Below are 25,546 nucleotides of genomic sequence, written 5' to 3'. Positions count from 1 at the left end.
AACAAAGGCTAAAGCAGCAACCACCAATCAGGAGGGAGGTCGCTCGCTGGACGGACCAATCGGTGGCCGCGCTGCAGGACGCACTGGATGACGCAGACTGGGACATGTTTCGGCGCAGCTCTGATGACATCAACATGTTTACGGAAGCGGTTGTGGGATTTATCGGGAAACTAGCGGACGACACAGCAGAAAGAACTATCATCCGAACGTTTCCCAACCAGAAGCCGTGGGTGGATAAAAACATCCGCGACGCTCTGAGATCACGCACCGCTGCCTACAATGAAGGGCTCGTCTCCGGTAATATGGACCTATACAAGGCTGCGTCCTACAACGTGCGCAGCGCGGTCCGAAAGGCAAAGCGGAGCTACGGGGAAAAACTAGAGTCACAGCTACGACAGTGCGACTCTAGGAGCCTGTGGAAAGGACTGCGGACTATAACGGACTATAAACGACCAGCTTCTTCAATGATGAATGCAGATGCTTCACTGGCTGATGAGCTGAACACGTTTTATGCTCGCTTCGACGCCGCAGCAATTAAAACAACAAACGGCTGCGCGCGCTCGGAGTGCACCAGTGAAGAAAATGCATTCGTCATCACAGAGCATGCCGTGAGGAACACCTTCAGGAGGGTGAACACCAGGAAGGCAGCAGGACCAGATGCAATCCCTGGCCGGGTCCTTAGAGCCTGCGCTGATCAACTAGCACCGGTGTTCACGGAGATCTTCAACCTCTCCCTGGCCCAAGCTGTGGTTCCCACGTGCTTCAAACAGTCCATTATTGTTCCTGTTCCAAAGAAACAACAGCCCGCTTGCCACAATGACTACCGTCCAGTAGCACTGACTCCAATAGTGATGAAGTGTTTTGAAAGACTGATGAGAGATCACATCACTTCTTCACTTTCTGCCACCATCGACTCACTTCAGTTTGCTTACCGGACTAATCGTTCCACAGACGATGCCATATCTCACCTGCTCCACACATCCCTGAGTCACCTGGACACTGGCAGAGGGAATTATGTTAGGATGCTGTTCGTGGACTACAGTTCAGCATTCAACACAATAATTCCCTCTAAGCTTTTCACCAAGTTGACGGATCTAGGACTCAGCTCATCACTGTGTCAGTGGATCCTCAACTTCCTCACAGACAGACCCCAATCAGTGAGGGTGGGAAAACAAGTCTCCCCCTCCATCTCACTCAGCACTGGAGTTCCTCAGGGCTGTGTTTTAAGCCCCCTGCTGTACTCACTGTACACTTATGACTGTGTAGCCACATCCGACACCACCTCCATTGTCAAGTTTGCTGACGACACTGCTGTTGTGGGCCTGATCTCCGACAACATCGAGACGGCCTACCTGGAGGAGATTAGGAACCTGGAGACCTGGTGCCAGGAGAATAACCTCCTCCTAAACATCAGCAAGACTAAGGAGCTGATCGTGGACTTCACTACAAAGCAGGCGAGGAATTACAAACCCCTCATCATCAGTGGCACGCCAGTGGAGAGAGTGGACAGTTTCCGATACCTGGGTGTCCACATCACTCAGGACCTGTCATGGTCCTGTCACATCAACACCCTGGTTAAGAAAGCCCGGCAGCGTCTCTTCTTCCTCAGAAGACTTAGAGACTTCCATCTGCCACTGAAGGTGCTCAAGAACTTCTACTCCTGCACCATCGAGAGCGTCCTGACGGCAAACATCTGCACCTGGTTTGGGAACAGCACCAAGCAGGACAGACGAGATCTGCAAAGAGTGGTGCGCTCAGCCGAACGCATCATTCAATCAGAGCTCCCTGACCTGCTGTCCATTGTAAAATTATGATATTATTTTATGCCATGTTAGACCCTTAATTAAAGATTGTGAATTATTATGTAGTTTTAGTTTGCATTATTCTCCTGAATTAGAAGAAGCTGATAACTATTGCATTAGTTAAACTGATTTGCATTACATTAAATTGCTGACTTGTTGTGAATGAATGATATTGTTTTATGATGCATTATATTGCTGAGTTATAAGAAATACTGTTCGCAGAAGGTTATTGTCTAATTTGTCTGAGTAGAAGAGAACAGAGTGTGCTGGAGTTTTCTGCCCCATTTCAGCAGGAGCAGATAAACAGGGAGCCAAGGTCGTAGCTTAGGCGCTGTGTGAGAGAGAGCATGTGAATGTTTAGGCTTTTTATGATAAGGTGGAGGCACCAGAGGTTATAAAAGTTTGAGCAATGCTCCACCATTTTGAGATTTTGAGGCTGTCTGCATCAGTGTCCATCTCCCACGTGTGTGATCATTAAATCATCGTTTGACTCAACCCGGCCGGACCAGTGTTGTTATTGTGGTTTTTTCTCTTGTCTCCATCCCCAATATTTTGAACCTTAACACCATCTACACCAAGCGGTGCAAGTCCAAAGCTAGGACTTCTTCCCCCAGGCTATTCAGGCCCTGAACCAGGTGTAGGACTGGACTCTCCCAAACACGTCACTATAAGACTGGACTCTCACACATGTCACCACACGCACCACCACACATTTCCTATAATCCTATAATCCTATAATTCCTATAATTTATAATCTTTATAATCTCTTCTGCTATTTGCACATTCTTTACTGTAATTTCCTAAGTTAATTTGTAAATTTTTGTAGTAAATTGTAAATATTGTAAAACTTTTCTTCTGTCATTTAATGGTCGGGCATTGTACAGCTACAAGCATTTCACCCCCATGTCATACTGTGTATGGTTGTGTGTGTGTGACAAATAAAATTTGAATTTGATTTGAATTTGAATAACACTCAGTGTAACAGACACACCCCAACACATGAATGGTGAGTTCTTTGTAAAACAGACATTAAAACAAGCTCTTTCATTCACTAATAAAGAGTTGTGTTGTTTTCAGGGTTGATGACGGACTTTCAGTTCAGGTTACCTTCCCTCATTTTGAAACTGAAGAAAACAGCGACACTCTGAGGCTTTATGAAGGTGTGGGACCAAACAAAGTCTTCACAGGTGAATCCCACAGTCAGTCTGAACAGACCACAACTGCTATCCTTAACCCTATGGCTCACCTCCTGTTTTAATGATTGGCAGCTCAGTTCTCAGGCTCCACCTCTCCTGGAAATGTGTGGCTGCTGACCGACCAATCAACTGTGGAGTTCACCTCTGATGATATCAACAATCTGTCAGGGTTCATAGCCACGTACAGTGCAGCCAACATTTCCACGCTGTCAAGTAAGATGTGATAAACAGACTATTACAAGTTCTCTGAGCATTCCCTTTACCTGATGTGTTTTTGTGTGTAGACGAGGAGAAGCTCACCTGCAACTTCGAGCAGGGCATGTGTTTCTGGAGGCAGCAGCAAGATGATAACGGGGACTGGTTTCGAATCAGAGGCCCCACTTTTCCGACTTTAACTGGCCCAAGTGTCGACCACACGCTGGGTAACAGCTCAGGTGAGTTTCACGTGGAGATCATTACTACTGAATCATCAGTCAGTATGATTTAAAGATTGACTCCAATTAATCAGTTTGTATTGAATGCCATCAGGTTTCTACATTGTCACTTCTAAGAGTCCTGGCCAATGGGAGAAGAGCTTCAGGCTCGACAGCCTTCCTCTGACTCCATCCATGCAGCCCATGTGTCTGAGCTTCTGGTAACAAAATATCATTGTTAAATTACACCACTGGGCACTCATGTGATATCATCTATTTATGTAGAATCAGCCTGCAAGGATGACAGTTCTTTAAAAGAGAACAAGTAATTCAAACGAGTTTTTTCAAATTCAAATTTTATTTGTCACACACACAACCATACACAGTATGACATGAGGTGAAATGCTTGTAGCTGTGGAATGCAATACCCGACCATTAAATGACAGTGGTTTTACAGTATTTACAATTTACAGGTTATCCAAAATTTACAGATTTAACTTAGAAATTTACAGTAAAAAAAAAAGTGCAAATAGCAGAAAGAGATTATAAATTATAGGAAGTGTGCATGAAGAAAAACCAGAGTGCGTGTGGTCATGTGATGTGTGGGAGAGTCCAGTCCTACACCTGGTTCAGGGCCCGAATAGCCTGGGGGAAGAAGCTCCTCCTCATTCTCTCTGTTTTGGCCTTGAGGGAGCGGAAGCGCTTCCCAGACCTCAACAGTGAGAAGAGTCCATTGTTGGGATGGGAGAGGTCCATCATAATCTTCCTAGCTTTAGTCTTGCCCCGCAAATGCCAAACTTCAGAGAGAAAAATGCAGACTTTAAATGTGTCATCTAACTCCAGCAAACATGACACCGCTTGCAAAGGCAACCTGTTGACTACAAAGAGACCTTTTACACAACAGAAGCACATTAAAGCTTCATTTTGAAAAACTAAAAAAGCCAGGATGAACTGTAGAAAAAAAGTACAAATCTTTTTAAACCCATACAATAGCGAAAATTGGATCTGACTACTTGCCAAAAACAAGTACAAAAACCAATACTTCCACCACACACATGAAAAAAAATTCAGTGAATTGGAGGACAGGTTTTATTTTATTCTCTGCTGATAAAAAATAAAACATTAATAAAAATGACCAGAAAAATAAAATTTCAATTAAAAAATAAACACTTCTGTTAAATTATTGCAAAATGTCCATATTGGAAAATATACAAACAAAATAACTAAAGTATTTTGAACTGTCTCCAGCTTTCAGACATAACATTAATGAACCTATTGCAGAGTATCCACATTTTAAACAACAAATATCAGTGAACTATATCGGACTGTCTCCAGCTTTCAGATTGAAAAATAAACACTTCTGTTCAGAATAAAATAAATAAAAATTATGTTTCAGAATAAAATAAACACTTCTGTTAAATGATTGCAGAATATCCATCATATATCCAAACAAAATAACAGTGAACAATTTAGTGCTGTCTACAGCTTTCAGATTCACATAACATTTTTTATTGTTGTGATTTGTCTTCTCGTAAAATTGCGGCCTCTCCAAGATACGTCTCCAAGTCTACACTAGAACCTACCACAACTCTGCCCACCGATGCTGGTGCCTAATCAGCAATTTCATCAAACATGCTGTCCAGACTAGTAGTGGGCTGGTTACTGCGTGCTTTTCTTGAAGGTGGTTCATTCAGGTCATGATGTTCCTGCTTGTCTCCAGGCAACCTTAGCAGCTCAAGTTGCAGAATCTCTTTGGCATTTCCAGCAGCTATGGTGCTGGAAAAAAAAACGATGTTTATATTTAAAACAGAGAAAGAAAAAAGTTAGCTGACAATAGGTTAGCATCCTATTTTTTTGCAGTCACACACAGATACATACACACTCATATTCACATATAGATAGCCAATCTGAACGCTGGAGTCTCACACAGTTAACTACACAGTCACAGATACACACAGTTGCATAGAGTCATATTCACACACAGTCACACAATTACAGTCACACACAGTCAAAGGTAAACACACAGGCACACACTCACCTGGGATCGAGTCGAGTGGCGATGCTATAGAGTGGGTTTTCCTCCACATCAGTGAGCCGCGTCCTGACAGCTGCAGCCAAGGTTCCTTTCATTGCTTTGATCCCATGGTCCTCATCAGTCTTCCTTGTTAGAAATCTGTGGAGCACTGTGACTGCTGGAGTGATGTCTGCATCTGCAGAGCTGACTTTTCGAGTTAACTCCTCGAATGGACCCAGAACAGATATCACTTTCTCCAGCAATGTCCACTGGTGAGTCATGAGCGTATCAGGGAGTCCATATTCAGACACGAATATTCCCAGAGCCCGTTTCTGCTCAATCAATGATTGTATCATATAAAACGTGCTGTTCCAGTGGGTCTGAACAGCTTGCTGGAGCCGTTTCTCAGGCTGGTTGATCTGTAATTGAATGTATTTGAGACGGGAGCTGGCCAGAGCAGAATGTTTAAAATGTCCAACTATTTTGCGGCAAACTGCCACCACATCAGCAACACTCTTCAGTGACAGAAGGCCCTCATGAACAACCAGCTGGAGAGTGTGAGCAGTACAAGGTAGGCTGGGCAGCTCACCATCACTCATGGCCTTTATCACATTTTTTGCGGTGTCCCGGAGCACTATGTGGATGGACGTCTTCAGTATATCCCACATCTGGGGCATGCTATTGAAAAGCAGCTGCGATGGTTTAGCTAGTGTGCGAGCCCCTGAACGACTTTGCATGTAGTGTGACTTGATGACGAACAAACTCCTCATCAATCCACTGCGCCGTTAAACTGAGGCGTGACATCGAGCGCACACTGCTTGTCCAAATGTCTGTAGTGAAACTTAAGGCTGAAACCTGATGCATGAGATTATGCATGTGTTTTTTTTACCTTTTCAAAATGTGTTGGCACCATTATGCCCGTGATGTATGGGTGGCTGGGAATCTCATATTGCGTCTCGAGTATGCTGAGAAGACGGCAAAATCCTATGTTTTCCACGACTGACAGTGGCTGATCATCCAGAGCAATAAACTGAGTCAGAGCCTATGTTATTTTGAACGCCCGTGGATTTTCCCTTGACATTGTAGTGTTGATGCATGTGTGTTCTTGATAAGTCTTCACATATCTCGCGCCAAAACTTCTGAACTGGTGGACAGAACCAAAGAGCGTGGATATAATTGTCCGGTGTATTGGTTTGGCAGTGTGAGCAGTTGTTGGTAGACGTATAACCCATCTTGAACATCCGATAACCTGTATAGTGCACTCTATGTAGTATTTTTTATTGAATTAATTGAAGACTGGGATTTCTAATTAGATGAAAGGTTTTTAGGCAAATCTGAGACCAGAAGTTTAGGTCTAAGTTAACTGATAAATCTGCTTCCCATTTTGCAATAGGAAGTGATATTGATTCATCTGTTTTAGAAAGCATTCTGTATATTTTGGATAGTAATTTGGGGGTTTTAAGAGTAAGAAATTGAACCACACTTGGTGGTGTTTGTAGTTCAACTTGACCCGGTTGAAGATAGAGCGCCTCTTGATTGCTAATAATAGGGTATCAGGTGAGTGGGTTCAGCTGAGTGGGCTGGCATTGTCATGGTCCTTTGTATTCCTATTCCGTACCCTCAGTCTTGTCTCTGTGTTTTTGGCTTCTGTCTCTGGTCAAGTTTGTGTCTCTAGGCCTGGGTCACTGTGTTCATTACTTCCTGTCTTATTTTGATAGTCTCTTGTCCAGTGTGCATTGTGTTCTGCTTTCCTTCCCCTATCTCATTAGTCTGATTTAGTTCACCTGTTTTCCCCAGCTAGGTTCTATCTTCCTAATTACCTTGTGTTTATTTAAATCAGATCAAAGGTTTGAAGAGTGATCCTCACAGTTCTACATAACATTTTTATGTATTTTTACATTTCTAAGTGTTCAACCTGTCCAAGCAATCTGTTAATTTAGTGGCAGCCTTACATGGTATTTTAAGCTGCTCTGAATTAAACTGCACAATCAGCGTACAGATGTGATCTGATTATGGTGAATAACTCTGTGGGCAGGTACCACATGTTTGGACAGGATGTTCACCAGCTCAGAGTCCGGCTGCTGATGGAATCTGATGTTACCATATTCCAGAAAGATGGTGACTATGGCGACACCTGGAACTATGGCCAGGTGACCCTTAACCTGACATCAGAGGCTATGGTCAGTGAAATCACACAGGAAGTCCACAGATCAGTCAGGTGATCAATAAGTGATTCATTGGCATGACCTCTGACCTCTGAAGGTGGCGTTTGAAGCTCTGAAGAAAGGAGGGATGTTGAATGACATTGCTCTGGATGACATCACACTGACCTCTGATGCCTGTGGGCCCGCCCCCCCTGAACCCACCAATGTACCACCTCCAACAACCACATCCCCCATACCAGGTGAGAAAAAAATCCCCCCCTCCCCATACCAAGTAGATTAGATCAGATTAGATCAAATTAGATCAGATTAGATCAGATTAGATTAGATTAGCAGAACACCGACAGAAGTTGCAGAGTTAGAATATCAAATAAAGGGGAATGAGAGAGTACGAACATTAGCATAAAACTATAGCATATATACACACACACATATATAAATACAGAATATATAATAAGAATAAATCAGAATACTAGTGAAATATACTCATTGATGAGATGCAGACAGCCAAAGTTTGTTGCACATTTCAACTATTGTAAGTCAAAAAACACTGCAGCTTAGTTGGTCCCGCCCCCCTCTGTCCTCCTGTTTCCCCTCCCCCGCACCTGCAGCAGGGAGTTAAATCGTTTGATGGCGTGTGTATTTATCTATCTATAGTTATGGACGATAGATAGATAGACTATTAGCTTGGTGTTCCAACATTCGAAAGAAGGGACTGCTCTCACAGCTAGAGATTGGCGAGGTACAACACAAATGCTACGGCAAGGAGGAGTCAGGATGCCAGGTCAGGGGGGAGATATCATCACCCCCACCCGAGATTGGGTACTAAGCCCCAATTGCGACAAAAGAAGGATCGTTGAGTGTGAGAGGAACTGACCTGAAAGATCATGGCCAAGCTTGAAACCACGGCCCCCCCATAGCCAGTTACCAAGACTACATGAAGTGCCCTCAGAAGGTCTGCTAGATGATGTTAATGCAGCACTACGGATGATACCTACAGCCACGATTATCAACACTAACAAGCTGATCTACACCACGGCAACAGTGATCAATGAGATGGTTGGATATAAGTTGAACAGCCACATGGGGCAGCATGGAGAAGGAGGCTAGAGGCTAAGATCAAGGTAGCACAGAGGGAGGTTAGCCAACTATCGGAGCTGCAGAAAAGTGCGATGAAGAAGGTGCCTAAGAAGTACAGCAAGCTGTCCATACCTGAGGCCTTGGAAACTGCCAAGCAATGACTCACAGCCTTGGCCACCCACTTGAAGAGGTACACCAGAGAGATCGAAGGCAGGAGAATAAACCAGCTGTTCTCCACAGAACCAGCCAAGGTGTACTCTCATTTGCAGGGGAACAATATGAGAACAGCACCACCATGCTGGAGACGGAACAATACTGGAAGAGCACATGGAAGAAGGACGTAACCCATAACAGCAATGCTCCGTGGCTAGTGGATCTGAGGGCAGACCACAGCGACCTCCCTGAACAGGGTCCCGTAACCATCACAGTGGCAGATATCCAAGAAAGGGTCTCCAGTATGAAGAGTTGGACAGCACCAGGCCATGACATGATTCACACCTACTGGCTAAAGAAGCTGACTGCACTCCACGAGCACCTGGCAGCACAAATGAACCAGCTGCTAGTTGACAAGAGACACCCAGAATGGCTAACCAAAGGCCAGACAGTCCTGATCCTCAAGGACCCCAAGAAGGGATCGGTCCCCTCCAACTACCGACCAATAACCTGCCTCAGTACCACGTGGAAGCTCGTGTCATAGCGGCTAAGATGAACAGGCACATGCAGAGGGTCAGGCAAGTCCTAAGAAGTCAGCACACCTACGCCCTGCCCGTGATCAGGTACCCTGCTGAGATAATAAGTTGGCCAAAGGAGGAGATAGAAGCCACTGACATCAAGACAAGAAAGCTCCTTACCATGCATGGAGGGTTTCACCCCAAGTTCAGCACCCCGAGGCTGTACGCTAAGCGGAAGGAAGGAGGCCGGGACTGGTGAGTGTCAGCACCACGGTCCAGGATGAGACAACAAACATCCACAAATACATCAGTAAGATGGCCCCAGCCGTGCTCAGTGAATACCTCAGGCTGTAGAAACCCAAGACTGAGGAGGATGAGGAGGCGCCTTCATGGAAGGACAGGCCCCTGCATAGTATGTACCACCAGCAGATAGCGGAGATGGCTGATATCCAGAAATTCTAAAAGTGACTGGACAAAGTCGGACTGAAAGACAGCACAGAGGCACTAATCATGGCAGCACAAGAACAAGCTCTGAGTACAAGATCCATAGAGGCTGGGGTCTATCACACCAGGCAAGACCCCAGGTGCAGGCTGTGTAAAGATGCCCCTGAGGCAATCCAGCACATAACAGCAGGGTGTAAGATGCTAGCAGGCGGGGCATACATGGAACGCCATAACCAAGTGGCCGGCATAGTGTACAGGAACATCTATGCCGAATATGGTCTGGAAGTCCAGAAGACGCCCCCAAGGGTGGTGGAGAATGACCGAGCTAAGATCCTGTGGGACTTCCAGATACAGGCGGACAAAATGGTGATGGCTAACCAACCGGACATAGTGGTGGTAGACATGCAGAGGAAGACATCCCAAGTGATAGATGTAGCTATACCAAATTTTAGCAACGTCACGAAAAAGGAACACCAGAAGCTGGAGAAGTACCAAGGGCTCAGAGAAGAGCTCGAGAAGATGTGGAGGGTGAAGGTAACAGTGGTCCCAGTGGTTATCAGACCATTCAGTGATCCCCAAACTGGGCGAGTGGCTCCAACAGATCCCAGAAACAACATCAGAGATCTCCGTCCTAGGAACAGGTAAGATACTGCAGGACCCTGAAGCTCTCAGGCCTCTGGTAGAGTACCAGAATTTTTTTTTGATATACAGTACAACAACAACAACAACAACAATCTTTATTTATAGAGCACATTAAAAGCCAGGGGCATGCCAAAGTGCTTTACATGAAACAATAAAACAATAAAATGATTTACACTAAAACATCAGAATCATATAGGTGTGGGATTATGTTCACAGGTAAAAACCACTAATAGGAACAGTCAATAGCACACAGCTGTAGCAAAGAAGAACTGTACCATCATACACAGTGATAGAGGACATAGGCAACGCAACAATAAAATAATAAAATAATTAAGACTATAACGTCAGAGTCATATAAGTGTGAGATTATGTTCACAGGTAAAAACCACTAATAAGAATAAACTATAGCACACAGCTAAAGCAGAGTAAAGCTGTAAAGCTGAACCATCAAACACAGTGATGGAAAACATTGACAGCACAGGACAACGCAAAACAACCAGACACATTAGAACATTAGAACAACTCACTAGAAGCAAGGCGAGAATTTAACTGGTAGAAAAAGCAAGTTCAAACAGATATGTTTTAAGCCGTGATTTAAAAGATTGAATAGAATCAGACGCCCGGATGCCAATCGGGAGACTGTTCCACAGCTCAGGTGCAGCTAGAGCGAACACTCGATCACCTCTAGACTTCAAGCGAGATCTGGGCTGAACCAACAATGACTGTGAGGAAGATCTTAAGTTCCTTGAGATAATGCCAAAGAGTGTGCAAAGCAGTAATCAAAGCAAAGGGTGGCTATTTGGAGGAATCTAAAACATAAAACATGTTTGGAGTTACTTCATACTTTTGTTTACTACATAATTCCATATGTGTTCATTCATAGTTTTAATGCCTTCAGTGAGAATCTACAATGTAGACAGTCATGAAAATAAAGAAAAACTATTAAATGAGAAGGTGTGTCCAAACAAGTTATCCCAGCAGAGGAAAACAAAAAGCCCCCGCAGCGCTGCATGCAGAGCTTGCAGTGAGAAACAAACCCCACCCACATACCAGCTGAGAACCCCCACCACAGACTAGGTGAGAAATAACCATACTTCCATACAGATAAGATATAGCAGGTAAACTGAATCTTTTGTCTGATCATTTAATGATGTCAGCAATTGTCCTTTGTACCAGTCAATTCAATTCAATTTTATTTATACAGCACAAAATCATAACAGTCACCTCAAGGCGCTTTATATTGTAAGGTAGACCCTACAGTAATACACACAGAGAAAAAACCAACAATCAAATGACACACCTGTGATGCTGATACTCTGCTACCTCTGTTCTCTGATCGGTCCAGCTGACTGTGGAGGCCCGTTTGACCTCTGGGAGCCAAACTCTACATTCAACACACCAAACTACCCAGAATCCTATGGGAATGGGGCAGAGTGTGAGTAAACCTGTCTGCTTTCAGCCTACCTGTATTTACACATGATCACTGGTTTCACTTGAGAACGTGTGACGTTTTTACCTGGCAGCAGGTTGTAATTACTCATAATGCTGTTCTGTTGCAGGTCTGTGGACTCTGCATGCTGGGGAAGGTCACAATATTCAGCTCCACTTCCTGGACTTTGACATTGAAGCATCCAGTGATATGGTGGAAGTGCGGGATGGGGCGGGGCCTAACTCCACCTTACTGGGTGAGGTTGTGTTTACCCACAATCCTCTGCAGCTTTATCCTCACCAGAAGACGTCCAAGTGAATTTTACGCTGACCCAAGTGATAACTTCTCTCTTTTTGTCTTACCCAGCTGTCCTCACAGGAAATGGCCCCACCCATGACTTCTTCTCAACAGCCAATCAAGTTACAGTGTGGTTCTATACAGACAGTTCAGTTTCTGGGAAAGGATTCAGAGCCAACTTCACCTCTGGGGTCAACCTGGGGTCACCAGGTGAGCTCATCACACGTGAAGAGACAGCAAAGATGTCATGGTCCTGGGTCGGTGACCCAGCGCTTTAAGTTTATTATTATCATTTTCTAGTTTATTATTATGATGATTATTATTGTTTGAGTTCTCTTTGGTCTGCCTCTGAGTCTGCGTCTGTATCTCTGTCTGTCTATGGCGTCACCCCGTCTGTTTGCGAATCTGTCTGTTCAGTTCAGCGTCTTGTCTGGTTCCCTGTGTCTGAGTTTCCTGTTTTATTGTGAAGGTCTGTGTCTTATGTCAGTGTGCTCAGTTTACTATTCCCCTGTCTCGTCAGCTGTGATTTCTCCCAGGTGTGTTCCCCTCCTCTGCCTCATCCCTTGATTACTGCCGTATGTATATTAGCCCTGTGTTACCTTTGTTCTCTGTCGCATCGTTAATGTCTACTCACCTTCATTCTGTACTCTGTTTTCCGTCCGTGTGTATCTGCCTGTTAGTTTGTATTTTCCCAGTTTAGTTGGTCCGCTGTTTACCTGCTAATAAAGCGGTTATTTTGAGTTCTACTTCACCTCACTGAAACCTGCATTTTGGGTCCTTCTCTCCTTGCCTGCCGGTACGTAAACATGACAAAAGATGTACTGATTGATTACTGACAGCTCATGTGACATTTGAACAGCTCCGTGTGCTGATGGTCAGTTCCAGTGTCAGACAGGAAGTTGCATCCATGGTAACAATCAGTGTGATGGTGTGGTCGACTGTCCCGACAGCTCTGATGAAGCCAAATGTGGTAAGTCACTCATAATCAATACTGATAATAAATACACAGTATCAGGTCATTTTGATTTCATGCTGCCCCCAAAGTGTGTGAATCAAAACAGAATCTAATCCTCTGTAAATATTTTATATAATTTAATGTCGGTAGGAGTTTTTTGTGTTTGTGGGTTGGTGTTGGTGGGTGTTGGTGGATGAGCTCATCGAGCAGATGTTCACTAAAGACAGTGACAAGGAAGTTCTCTAACATCTTAAATTAGTCACGTGACCCCAGTTTGTCCACAGCACCTGTTCTGCTTCAGGTTTTAAGAAATTTGTGTATCAGTTATGTTGCAGGTAAATGGTTCCAGTCGGCTTCAGGTTCAAATTGTCTCTTCTCTGTTCACGGTGTGCACTGACACCTGGAGCTCTCAACTGTCTAACTTCACCTGTCAGTACCTCGGATACAGGTAACTACTTCTCTCTGGAAACTTGAGGACTTTAGTCAAACTGTTTGAGTGTTAAACAGTTTGATTTTTAAATACAGAAATCCTGGAAACTTTGAAGAACAGCTAATTTTTTCTTACATCTGTCTGTCAGGTGAGCCTGATTGTTCCAGCTGGACTGAAGGTTCCAACAGAAACAGGAAATGTTGAAGAGGCCCGTAGACTCAGATCTGGTATTTGTTGCAGGTCCGGGAAGGCCTCGTTCCTGCCGGCTCGGCCACAAGACTCGCCGTTTGCTCTCATCACAATCAGCAATGATGGGACACTGAAAACCAACATCAGGTACCAGAACCAAACCAGAACTAGGGCGCCTTTCAGAAACCCAAGGTTACCTTACAAAAGAAAAACTAAAAAGGAAAATAGTTATTAAAATACATAAAATAAGTTAAAATTGCTTGACAACAGACAAAATCAGCACTAAAGCGAATAAGCAGGCTTGAACACATGTGTTTTGAGCTGTAGATAAGGGAAGAGAGTCTGCATTACTTGAGGCTGGTGGAAGAGAGTTCTAGAGCTGGGGAGCTGAACCGAAGGCTCTGTTCCCCATCGTGGTAAGACAAGCAGCAGGAACCACAAGATGAATAGGAGGTGAGGATCTGAGAGGGCGGGAAACAGTGGTGATATGAAGCAGATCACACAGATAGGAAGGACAAGCTTTGGATACACTTATAAATAATAAATAAATAATAAATAAATTTTTATTTATATAGCACCTTTCTAGACAGAATCACAAAGTGCTGCACATAAGATAACAAATATATCAAAAGGTAAAACACTCAATATAAAGCAGGCAGAAATTTAACCAAAAACTGTTAAAAAGGTGAGTTTTTAGTTGTTTTTTAAAAAAAACTACAGAGTCCACAGTTATTAATGTATGAGGGAGAAAGTTCCAGAGTCTTGAGGCCACAGTGGCAGAAGCTCTATCACCCATATGTCTGTGAAGGTTCTCAGTCATCCAGGTCATCGTAGTCTAAGGAGCTTGGAAAGAAAAGCGTCTGGACTTCTTTGAGTTGCTTGAAGACGTTTCACCTCTCATCCGAGAAGCTTCTTCAGTTCTAAGGTCAAATAGTGGAGAGTCCCAGATTTAAACCTAGTGGGAGTTTCCCCCCACAGAGGGACAAAAGGACCCCTTGATGAGAGCCAAGGTGTGAAAATGGGTGTGGGTCACAATCAGCCATATCACCCTTAGTTCTCATCTTAGTCTGTTTTATAGCAAGTAAGCCCTGATCAGATGACCTCAGGGACCTGCTAGGGACATCGGGCTGTAGCAGATCAGAGATGTAGGCTGGTGCCAGTCCATGCAAGGCTCTAAATGTCAAGACCAGGATCTTAAAATGTACTCTAAATTTAACAGGAAGCCAGTGTAGCTGAAATAGCAATGGTGTCACATGTGAATACTTGGAGGATTTTGTCAGGAGCCTAGCTGCAGCGTTTTGCACAACCTGCAGACGATCCAGAGAACCTTTGCTTAGACACATTAACAAAGAGTTACAATAATCCAAGCATGAGGAAATAAATGCATGTATAGCTATCTCCAGTTCAGGGCAAGTTAAAATAGGGCTTAACTTAGCCACATTTCTTAAGTGATAAAAACAAGATAAAAACAAACCAGAGATTTCACATGCCCATCCAATGTGAGAGTCGAGTCAAAAGTGACACCTAAATTCCTGATAGAGGATTTAACATACACTGAGAGAGGACCAAGGGCTTTCACTATCTGGGATAAAAATCTGTCCGGAGCGCATATGAGGACTTCAGTTTTCCCCTCAGTGAATTGGAGGAAATTTGCAGCCATCCAACGTTTGATGGAATCTAAGCAATCATTCAGAAGCTGAAGCTTAGATAAATCCTGGGGCTTAAAAGAGATGTACAACTGAATATCATCAGCATAACAGTGATAAGACATGTCCTCAAAAGAGCCCATTATGTGCTGGAGGGGGAGAAGATATATTAAAAACAATAAAGGCCTCAAAACCGAACCCTGAGGGACACCATAAGTAAGGGAGGTAGAGGATGACCTAAAACCGGAGACCACCACAGAAAAAGATCGGTCACGTAGATATGAGGAGAACCACTCCAAGGCAGTACCCTATACACCAACCCAGTGTTTAAGCCTTTCGAGGAGAATGTGATGGTCAACATTGTCAAAAGCCGATGTGAGGTCCAACATTAGGAGGACCAAGTATTTTCCTGCATCATTACTCATCAAAATGTCACTACAGACCCAAAGAAGAGCTGTTTCTGTGGAGTGAGCTCATGGAAAGCCGGACTGAAACTTATCAAAAATGCTATGTTTGTCCAGAGCCGCTATAAGTTTCTTAGCCACAACCTTTTCTAGAAGCTTAGTGATTAACGGTACTTTGGAGATTGGTCTGTAGCTGCTCCAAACAGAGGGGTCTAGCTGAGGTCTTTTTTAAAGCAGGAGAATAGCAGCATTTTTTTAAATAAACTGGAACTATACCAGACGCCAGTAAAGAGTTGATTAGAGTGAGCACAGATGGACCAATAACCAGAAGACATTTTTGAATAATGATGCAGGTACAGTGTCAAGAGGACAAGAGGATGCTTCCACTGAATTCACTAGTTTTACCAGCTCAGGTAGTGAAACAGGAGAGAAAGTATCCAAGATGACGGGCCAAGATGGGGTGGAGATTGAGATAACAGGTGCTGAATGACAAGAAGTTATTCCTATGTTATTAATCTTTGCAAGCAGAAAATAAAGAAAATGTTCAGTCTTCATTAGATGAAATAGGAGCCACAGGTAGAGCAGGAGTAACAATGTCACTAATGGTGTTAAAAAGCACCTTAGGATTACCTCTGCTCTTTGTAACCAAATGTAAGAAATAGGCAGCCCTCGCATCTCTGATAGCATTATTAAAAGAAGCTATAAGGTCCTTTAGGTAGAGGAGATGAACATTTAGGTGAGTTTTCCTAAATGTATGTGAGAAGTAAGATTTTAAAGTTTATCCTGGCTTCTATGGATAACCAGTGAAGCTGCTGAAGAATTGGGGTAATAGACCTGAGCTGCACAATTTTGAAGAAGTTGAAGTTTATGAAGGGATTTATTAGGGAGACCAAATAAGAGGGAACAACAGTAATCAGTCCAGGAAGTACTAAGACTATGGACGAGGATGGCAGCAGTATGGGGAGGAAGGAAGGGACGGAGTCAGTTAATATTATGTAAGTGGAAGTATTTTCAGTGTTAATGGAAAAACTGTGGGATTTGGTTAAGATAGAGGCTGTGCCAACAAGTAAAACCTGTTTTATTACTGTTAGGTTTAGGAAAATGGGAGGAGAACAATGATCTAATCTCAATAAGACAGTTTGAGAGGGAGGTAGGTGGGAGGGATGAATCGGGTTTAGAAGAAATGTAGATCTGGGTGTCATCAGCATAACAATGAAAATTGATATTATATTTTTGGAATATATGACCAAGAGGGAGCATGTAGATGATGAATAAAAGAGGCCCTAATACTGAACCCTGTGGCACACCAGCAGAGACAGGACAGAGACATGAAGAGTGTAATTTCAATTGGATAAACTGAGTGCGGTCTGAGAGATATGAGGCAAACCAGGCAAGGGGGGTATGACTAATGCTAATGGATGCTAACCGGTTCAGCAGGATATTGTGAGAAATGGTATCAAACGCCGCACTAAGACCAGGAAAAATGAGGATGGATAGGAGATCAGAATCAGCTGCCATCAGAAGGTCATAGGTAATCCTTAACAAAGCAGTTTCTGTGCTATGATTGGGGTGGAAACCAGACTGAAATTGTTCATAGAGATTATGGTCATTGAGGTGTAACTGAAGCTGGGGGGGCGACAACTTTTTCAAGAAATATGATGTACAGGACTCTGCCACTTTTCCCTAACCTTTGACCTCACAAAACATGCTCTTGGGTCAGGTCTTTTTCATGACCTTCTTTGTGGATGTTAATGCTTGTTGTGTTACAGTGAAACTTGCCACAGAGAGGAAGTGATGTCACTGGCCTGTAATAACCAGCGTGAGTACTCTCAGAAATGCAGACATGTTTCAGGCTCAGTGAATTTATGTTTATGTATGAAATGAAACGTGTTTCAGCGTGTGGAGTCCGTCAGGTCACAAATGTCTCAAGGGAGGCAGACCAATCAGAGCACAGGACACCTGGTGATGAAGGTGAGAGTATGAATGACCTGAACCCATGATCCTGATCGTGTTTCAGCCTGACTGTAGTCACATTGTTCTAACTGTCAGGTGCTGGCCGAGTGGTGGGCGGGGTTAATGCTGAGGAGGGTGCATGGCCGTGGATAGTGTCTCTTCAGTGGAAGGGACGTCATGCCTGTGGAGCCTCAGTGATTGGCAGTGACTGGCTGCTGACTGCGGCTCACTGCGTTTATGGGTGAGAGGCTCACAGCTGCTGCCTGCATGGGGCGCTAACAAGTGTTAATGTTGATGTTGGACATGAAGACATAGGTGCACGTCTGTCTCTGCAGGAAGAACGTTGACCTCCAATCATGGTCGGCGGTTCTCGGTCTTCACGCTCAGAATGATCAAACCTCAGAGGCTGTTCAGACCCGACAAGTCGATCGCATCATCTTCAATGAGCAGTACAACAGACGGACCAAACAGGCCGACATCGCCATGATGCATCTACAGCAGCCAATCAACTTCACCCGTCAGTAACGGCACAAAAACACAGGTATGGGTGGAGGCAGGCTGCAGGGCGCTGATAAATGTGCGTGTGTGTTTCAGAGTGGGTCCAGCCAGTGTGTTTACCACCTGAAGGTCAGAATTTCACAGCAGGAAGAAAATGTTTCATCGCTGGCTGGGGCCGAAACACTGACGGTAACCAAGCACCAGGTTGCACAACCTTTGACCTCCACAGTCTCGTCCTGTACAGGTCCACCTGTTCTCTATCATAAAGTTCATTACCAATGAACTTCTTCATAACACCTGTACAGGGGGAGGATGCTTTTATAACTTGCGTATTTAAATTAAATTAAGGCTTATTATTATGATTACCTTTTTGGGTGGCGCTGTTACTTGGTTTCTCGCTCTCTGCGGTAGAGTATCACTTCCTGTTTCTGTTCCAACCAGTGACTGTATAAAAGTCATTGGTTTTATACAGTCATTGGTTCCAACACACAGTGGTGTTTTTGTGTAGCTTGTCTGTGTAGCAATTTAATTAAAAACTTATAGATAAATTATTTCATAGTATAATCTTCACGTGCTTCATCCGAAGCACACTCTCTGTGTACTCACTCCCTAATTTATAGCCAAAGTATTCACTCACTGTGTCTTTACTGATTCTCTATCTTAGCTTAGCTCGTAGCCGACTCGCTAGCAGCATGGCCTCTTCACCTGTCCCTCCTGCACTTTCCTGCTCATTGTGTCAGTTACACCTCGGCCTCCTTTGGCAGTAATGATACCTGTAACAAATGTAGCATATTTGCAGCTCTGGAGGCCAGGATTACTGAATTGGAGACTCGGCTTCGCACCCTTCATTCACCCGTAGCTAGCCCCTGTAGCTGATGCAGCCGAAGGTAGCGTACTGACTCTGGTAATTGGTCATTCTGTTCTCAGACATGTGAAGCTAGAGACACCGGCAACCATAGTCAATCGTCCTCCAGGGGCCAGAGCGGGCGACATTGAGGGAAATTTAAAACTGCTGGCTAAGGGTAAACGTAAATTCAGTAACATTATAATTCTTATAATTCTTTGCTAAAATAATGTAGTTTTGTTATGATACTGGATTGGGATGTACAATGCTTCCACATCTGCAGCACAAACTCTAAACAAACGCTTTATTCAGGTTAATTGTAAATTCTGTCTCTGCTTGGAAGATAGTATTTTGAATTACATATTCTCCAATATTCTCCCTACACATAATATTTAATAGGAATGAATGAAACAGAACTGTACTGGTTATTATAACAAGATGTAATTCCGACAATTCAAAATAGATCCAATCAGGATTAGGGAACAATCAAGAGAAATATATTTCCTAAAAAAAAGAAAAAAAAAACAATTGAAAGGTACAAAATACAGAACAAGTTGCAAAGTGCTTGAAAGTAGTGCAAAAGGACTTGCCCTAACCACTTAGTGGCCTGAGTGATGAGAGTTACTCAGACCATGGCTCAGATTGGTGGGCAGGTGGGCAGGAGAAGGTGTGGGGAATAGTGTTTGTTAACAGTCCGAATGGCTCAGGGGAAGAAGCTGTTAGTGAGTCTGGAGGGACATGAGCTGATTGACCTGAGGCACCAACCAGCAGGTCAAACAGGTGGTGGGCGGAGTGAAAGGGGTCACCTGTGAACTAAGTGTTATTATAGGAGATAGAGTTTTTCCTTTCCAGTCACCTTTCTCACTCACTATGTATTAACAGACCTCTCTGCATTGAATCATATCTGTTATTAACCTCTGTCTCTCTTCCACAGCATGTCTTTATCCTGTCTTCCTTCTCTCACCCCAACCAATCACAGCAGATGGCCCCGCCCTTCCCTGAGCCTGGTTCTGCTGGAGATTTCTTCCTGTTAAAAGGGAGTTTTTCCTTCCCACTGTCGTCAAAGTGCTGCTCATAGGGGGTCATATGATTGTTGGGTCTGTACCTATGAAGCGCCTTGAGGCGACTTTTGTTGTGATTTGGCGCTATATAAATAAAATTGAATTGAATTGAATAAGGAATAGTCTTATAGTATGGTAAAGGCAGGTTGACACAGCAAAATGGTGCTAGCATTAACACAAGCAAAAAGGAGCTGGAGTGGTTTAACCTGCAGCAGCTAAGACTGAAGCAATGGATGTTGCTGCTGAGCAAGTGATATCATGCTCACCTACAGTCTTATAACTAAGTTAGCAGCTGATAAGTTAGCACATATCAAATTCGGTTCTTTGATATTCTTTTACTGACAGAGAAAGACTCCGACTCAGTGTGGTCAAAAATAATTATTATTTTATTCAAGCATTACTTTCTGCTGGACCCTTCAGTGTTTTAGGTCAGTCCTGCTGTCTGTTTGTTGCCTGCTGTTAATTCTTCAAGTTCACGGTGTTGCTCTGTCTGTCTTCAGGAAGAGATTGATCATCCTTTAAGCTTCTTCTCAGGATAAGGACAGGATGAGCGGTGAAGCTGTGAAATTTCAGCCAAAGCCTGGACTGTTTGTCGTCCCAATTAAGTTAAACTATGATTTTGTTCTGGCCGCTGTACTGTTCCACGAGGCTGAGCCAAGTCCATGGGCACCTGTATTAACACACTAAGACATTTATTTAATATCATTTCCTTTCATTTCTCTAATTCTTCTATCTAGATTTTAAGACATCTTTCTCTCTCTCACGTTGCACACACATCAGGCAATTTCCTGCACACTGCCTACAAACATTTCACTTCCTGTCAGAGACACACACACTCTCCCAGTGCTTCTGTGCTTCTTACAGACACACACACACTTCACTGCATTTTCATCAATTTCTACAGCCTAATCGAACTCTTGTTTTATGTTCACACTCTATATACTGTACCCTCTGTAATTCTACTCATTTTTATATAAAAAGAATGCACCCTCAGCCACACACGCAAGCTGAACAGCTTCACACATATATATACTAAGCTCTTTACATTTGCAAGCATTAACCAAGAGAAATCCTTCGCATCAAAGTCCTCAGCATAATTAGCAGAATTCCTTTAGCACAAATCTTCAGCACAATTAACAGTTTGTCAACACACGTCAACATTCTCTTAGCGCAGCTCTGCAGCACAATTCACACAATCCTTTCAGCAGCATTTTAGCACACTTCACTCAACTCATTTAACAAATCTTCTCACACACACGCCACACCCTTTTCTATCACACTTTCAAAACAACATGCACTTCTGACCATTCATCCAAAGAACAATTTTACACTTCCCTCATATATTCACACGTTTATAAAGACACCAAATGCCAAGATACATTATTTCCATTTCCATAACACACTTTACATCATCTTCCCTGGTACCAGTTTTCCTACACAATTTCGACAACTTTAAAAGCCTATACGCCCAGGTCTCACCTTGCTGATCAATTAACCCGTTTCTGTCAGATTTCTAAGTCCTATATTAATTTAAAAGCGTTTCCCGCAGCTTGACCGGAAGCTTTACTTTCTCGGCTCTCTTCGCTTCACCCGCCACTCTACATTGAGGTGGTCACGCCTGAGGCCCGGCCTCTTCACTCAAACAATGCACAGAAAGTGGTCCCTGACCACTGGCCGTTAACCAAAGTCCCAAGTCTTGGCAGTGGCTAACTGAGATGACCTGACGCTGCGGGACCTTGCCCTGCATCCAAAACAAGGGGGGGGGGGTTCTCACCCCTGAACTTGTGTGCACTCTTAGGAGTCCCACTCCAGTCCTGAAATTAATTTAACTGGGACTCTAACCACCAGTTTACTGATGTCCAGGCCTAGCCTTCTGACCAAAAGGGACCAACCCTGAAACAAATGCTCAATTCCCTACTCTAATCTGTTTTTCTTGGCTGACACAACACAATTCACATTACACACAACCCATCAACTTTAAAATTTACCCCAACATTAACAGCAATAAATTTTCATTAGATATTTCCCCAGACTTTACTTTTATTGTCACAAATTACCCCAAAATCACCATGGACATTTACCAGAAATGTACTGAAACAATTTTATAATTTAGTTTAATTTCACCACTACCGAGCCAATTTAATGGTGAAGATCATTAACTCGGCGAACAGATAATTTAGAATTCATCCAATTTGCTTTTTTTTAAAACAAATATTAATTAATTAAAATATTAATTACATTACCTACCTTTAAATTTGGACTGGTCCTCTGTTCGCCTCATTTCACGATCCCACCTTGGACCAAATTTGTCCTCTCTGCCATAAAAGAATCCAGGTTCACAGCACCAATTATCAAATTCGGTTCTTTGATATTCTTTTACTGACAGAGAAAGACTCCGACTCAGTGTGGTCAAAAATAATTATTTTATTCAAGCATTACTTTCCGGAAAGGGATGAGCACAGGCCAAATCCTGAGCAAATCTATAGCATTACAAGCCAAATGCGTATAATATAGTTCTGTTATACGTCACACATAGTCACACATAGTTTCGATCAAAACAACTCCTGCTCTGCACTCTACCTAGTTTCACTTCCTGTACTCTGCAGGCCTGCACAAAGCGTGCAGAGTTTCCTGTCTTACACAGTACTCTGTGACCTTTACCACACATTATAACTCAAAGTGCCGTTTCTTCTATACTGTGCTCTATAAAACAATATAAACAGAAAATAAGCACTAAGAATATATATTTATTCCGTAACACACGCTACCCTCTTGTACAAATATGTCCGCTCTCTGAAGCAAAAAAACCCCAAAATGTTGGGGCTGTTGCACTTTGAAAACCACTGGATGACACCACTGCAGTCATCTTTATTGTAGAGTCCATGTTAGCAGTCACTCTCACTTCCTATCTCTCTCTCTCAGGTTCTCTCCCCAATGTTCTCCAGGAAGCCGAGATTCCACTGGTGGATCAGGATCTGTGTCAACAGCAGCTACCCGAGTACACCATCACCTCCAGCATGCTCTGTGCCGGATACCAAGAGGGAGGGGTCGACTCCTGTCAGGTAACCTCTCACCTGGACTCCAAACATCCACCATAACACAGACAGGGTAATGCTAACGTTTGGGCACCAAAAGATCAGAGCTTAAAGTCTTAGGCCTAAAGCTTCAGCTTATTCAAAACTAGGAACGTTCTAGATCCTCTGACTCCAACAACAGCACAAACATTCAACTCAGTGTCGCAGAGTAGGAGAAGCTGTAAAAACTTTAAAAAGAGTTTTCATCACCTCAGTAGACAGGTGGAGACAGAGAATAAGGTGGAGGGCTGTTAGACAGGTGAGAAGAACCTCTGAGGTGAACCAGCTAAAAGAATGAAGGTTTTACCCTCAGAGGTCCTGAACTAAACATCATCAATTTAATCAGTGATCAGAACTCAGAGCCTTTATCAGGAAGAACCAACCGGAGCCCTCCAAACAGACCCTGAATAACTCTCAGCTCACTGACGAAAACTTACTGACAGAGGAGAAGGTGTTACCCAGTACTTACCGTTCAGATAGTTCAAACTCATGCAAAAAAAACTTTCCTACAATATCAAATTCATTATTCAGCTCATGCAGATGTTTACACACTCTCACCCACTGTATCCACCCGAATGGTGGTTACTCTGTGCTGGGCTGAGTCAGAAACCCTTAAACATCCACCCTATGTCATCAGGTTACTGTACACCGAAGGAGGACACCATTCATATCTGAACAACACACTCTGCATGTCACCTCCTCAGCTCTTCTTTAGACTGCAGGGACAGATGAAGGTACATGTGCAGCGTCTGAACCTAACGGCAGTTCTTTATATAGAAGTACTGCAGCATTCACTTCAGTTTGTATAGTTCAGTCTTTGGAGGACAAGCAAACGTATGACCCCCTTTTATGGTGGAGGACTATAAATACCTTAGAGCACATGTAGATAACAAACTGTACTGGGTTTAAAACACCGTTGCACTATACAGGAAGGGCCAGACTCTCTGAAGTCCTTCAACATCTGTCTGACAATGCTCAGGATTTTCTATGAGTCTGTTGGGGCCAGTGCTATCCTCTCTGCTGTTGCATGCTGGAGCAGCAAGTTGGGGGTCGCCGATGCCAACAGGCTCAATAAACTGATCACAAACCTAGTAATGTTGTGGGGCCAGACTCCCTTAGGGTGGTGTCTAAGAGGTGGATATTGTCCAAGATAAGGACAATGCTGGACCTCCCACCCACTCCATGACATGCTGGCCACTCACAGGAGCACGCTCAGTGGGAGACTGAGATTACCCATAATACACTACTAAACAACACAGGAAATCATTCCTGCCAGTGGCTGTACAACTCCTCCATCTAATGCACTGCACACAGTGCAGTAGTTACAACCTCACTATCTGCACACGCTCCACAGTAAAATAACAAAGTTTTACAGGTTAGAGTCAAATGTCAGTCACACAGTAATATTCTGGATATTTATAATTGACTTATTTGTATATATTAGAGCTCTTTCTTATATTTTGTAACGCTATAACACATTGCATTATATAATTCAGCCTGTTCCTCTTATCGTCTCAGAGTGACTGTAAACACATCATTTCTTCAGGGATTAATAAAGTGTTCAGATTCTGATTCTTTTGCATGTCGTACTGAGTAAAGGACGAACCTGTAACATGGATGTGACTCTCAGGCTGTGCTCTCAGTGCTGATGGTCTGTAAGCTGTAAGTGTGTAAGTTTAAATGTGGTGTTTTCAGGGCGACTCTGGTGGTCCTCTGATGTGTCTGGATGATGGAAGCTGGACTCTGATTGGTTGGTGTCTCACACACAGACACGCACACACACACAGAATATACATATAAGCCTCACATTAGGTTTGACGGAACGCTGCTCTCTGATTGGTTCCTCACAGGCGTGACCTCATTTGGCGCAGGCTGTGGACTTCCTCAGAAACCCGGAGTCTATGCTCGAGTCTCAGCCTTTGCTTCCTGGGTCGCTCAGACCCGACGTTCCTCCTCTTCATCACACTTTAAAGATCCACTGTGACCTTCCACGTGTTCCGATTATAAAAGAGTCACATGACACACTAACAGCTGACTAGATGGAAACACATTTCCAAAGAGAAATCAATCAAGTTTGATTGTTTCAAATAAAGATCTGATTAATCAAGTCTATGAAATAAAGATTTTATTCTAAAACTTTCATTATGGCGTAATATCCAACTCTGTCAGCAGGTGGCAGCAGAACACAGTGACCAAAAAGATGCGTTCAACTTTTTATGTTTATCAGTAACAACCAGAACAGAAATGTGTTGAATGCAGAGAAAATATCAAATCTGTGATTCTAAAATCTCTTCTCTGTTTGTATCAGTCTAAACAAAATAAATGAAATTCAACAAATTGAA

General features: G+C 43.4%; 1 protein-coding gene across 1 annotated transcript in view; it reads left to right on the top strand.

Moving 5' to 3' along the window:
• The window catches only part of tmprss15 (transmembrane serine protease 15), a 42,072-nt gene extending 16,526 nt beyond the window's left edge, over positions 1-25,546 (top strand). Inside the window, exons 9-28 of the mRNA XM_085471286.1 lie at positions 2,880-2,989; positions 3,071-3,211; positions 3,283-3,432; positions 3,527-3,632; positions 7,461-7,605; positions 7,688-7,829; positions 11,770-11,859; positions 11,984-12,109; positions 12,220-12,360; positions 13,010-13,120; positions 13,430-13,553; positions 13,776-13,871; positions 17,544-17,593; positions 17,671-17,745; positions 17,824-17,968; positions 18,063-18,244; positions 18,322-18,414; positions 23,053-23,192; positions 24,900-24,954; positions 25,055-25,546. Of these exons, the coding sequence (XP_085327412.1) occupies positions 2,880-2,989; positions 3,071-3,211; positions 3,283-3,432; positions 3,527-3,632; positions 7,461-7,605; positions 7,688-7,829; positions 11,770-11,859; positions 11,984-12,109; positions 12,220-12,360; positions 13,010-13,120; positions 13,430-13,553; positions 13,776-13,871; positions 17,544-17,593; positions 17,671-17,745; positions 17,824-17,968; positions 18,063-18,244; positions 18,322-18,414; positions 23,053-23,192; positions 24,900-24,954; positions 25,055-25,188 (2,356 nt within the window). The 3' untranslated portion in view covers positions 25,189-25,546. The remainder of the gene's footprint in view (positions 1-2,879; positions 2,990-3,070; positions 3,212-3,282; positions 3,433-3,526; positions 3,633-7,460; positions 7,606-7,687; positions 7,830-11,769; positions 11,860-11,983; positions 12,110-12,219; positions 12,361-13,009; positions 13,121-13,429; positions 13,554-13,775; positions 13,872-17,543; positions 17,594-17,670; positions 17,746-17,823; positions 17,969-18,062; positions 18,245-18,321; positions 18,415-23,052; positions 23,193-24,899; positions 24,955-25,054) is intronic.

The sequence above is a fragment of the Copadichromis virginalis genome, linkage group LG10, assembly GCF_057382275.1.
Source record: "Copadichromis virginalis isolate Kocher_CV1m ecotype Utaka linkage group LG10, C_Virginalis_male_GT1.1, whole genome shotgun sequence".
NCBI lineage: Eukaryota > Metazoa > Chordata > Actinopteri > Cichliformes > Cichlidae > Copadichromis > Copadichromis virginalis.
The sequence above is the reverse complement of the archived record's forward strand: the minus strand, read 5'-3'. Positions and strand labels throughout refer to the sequence as shown.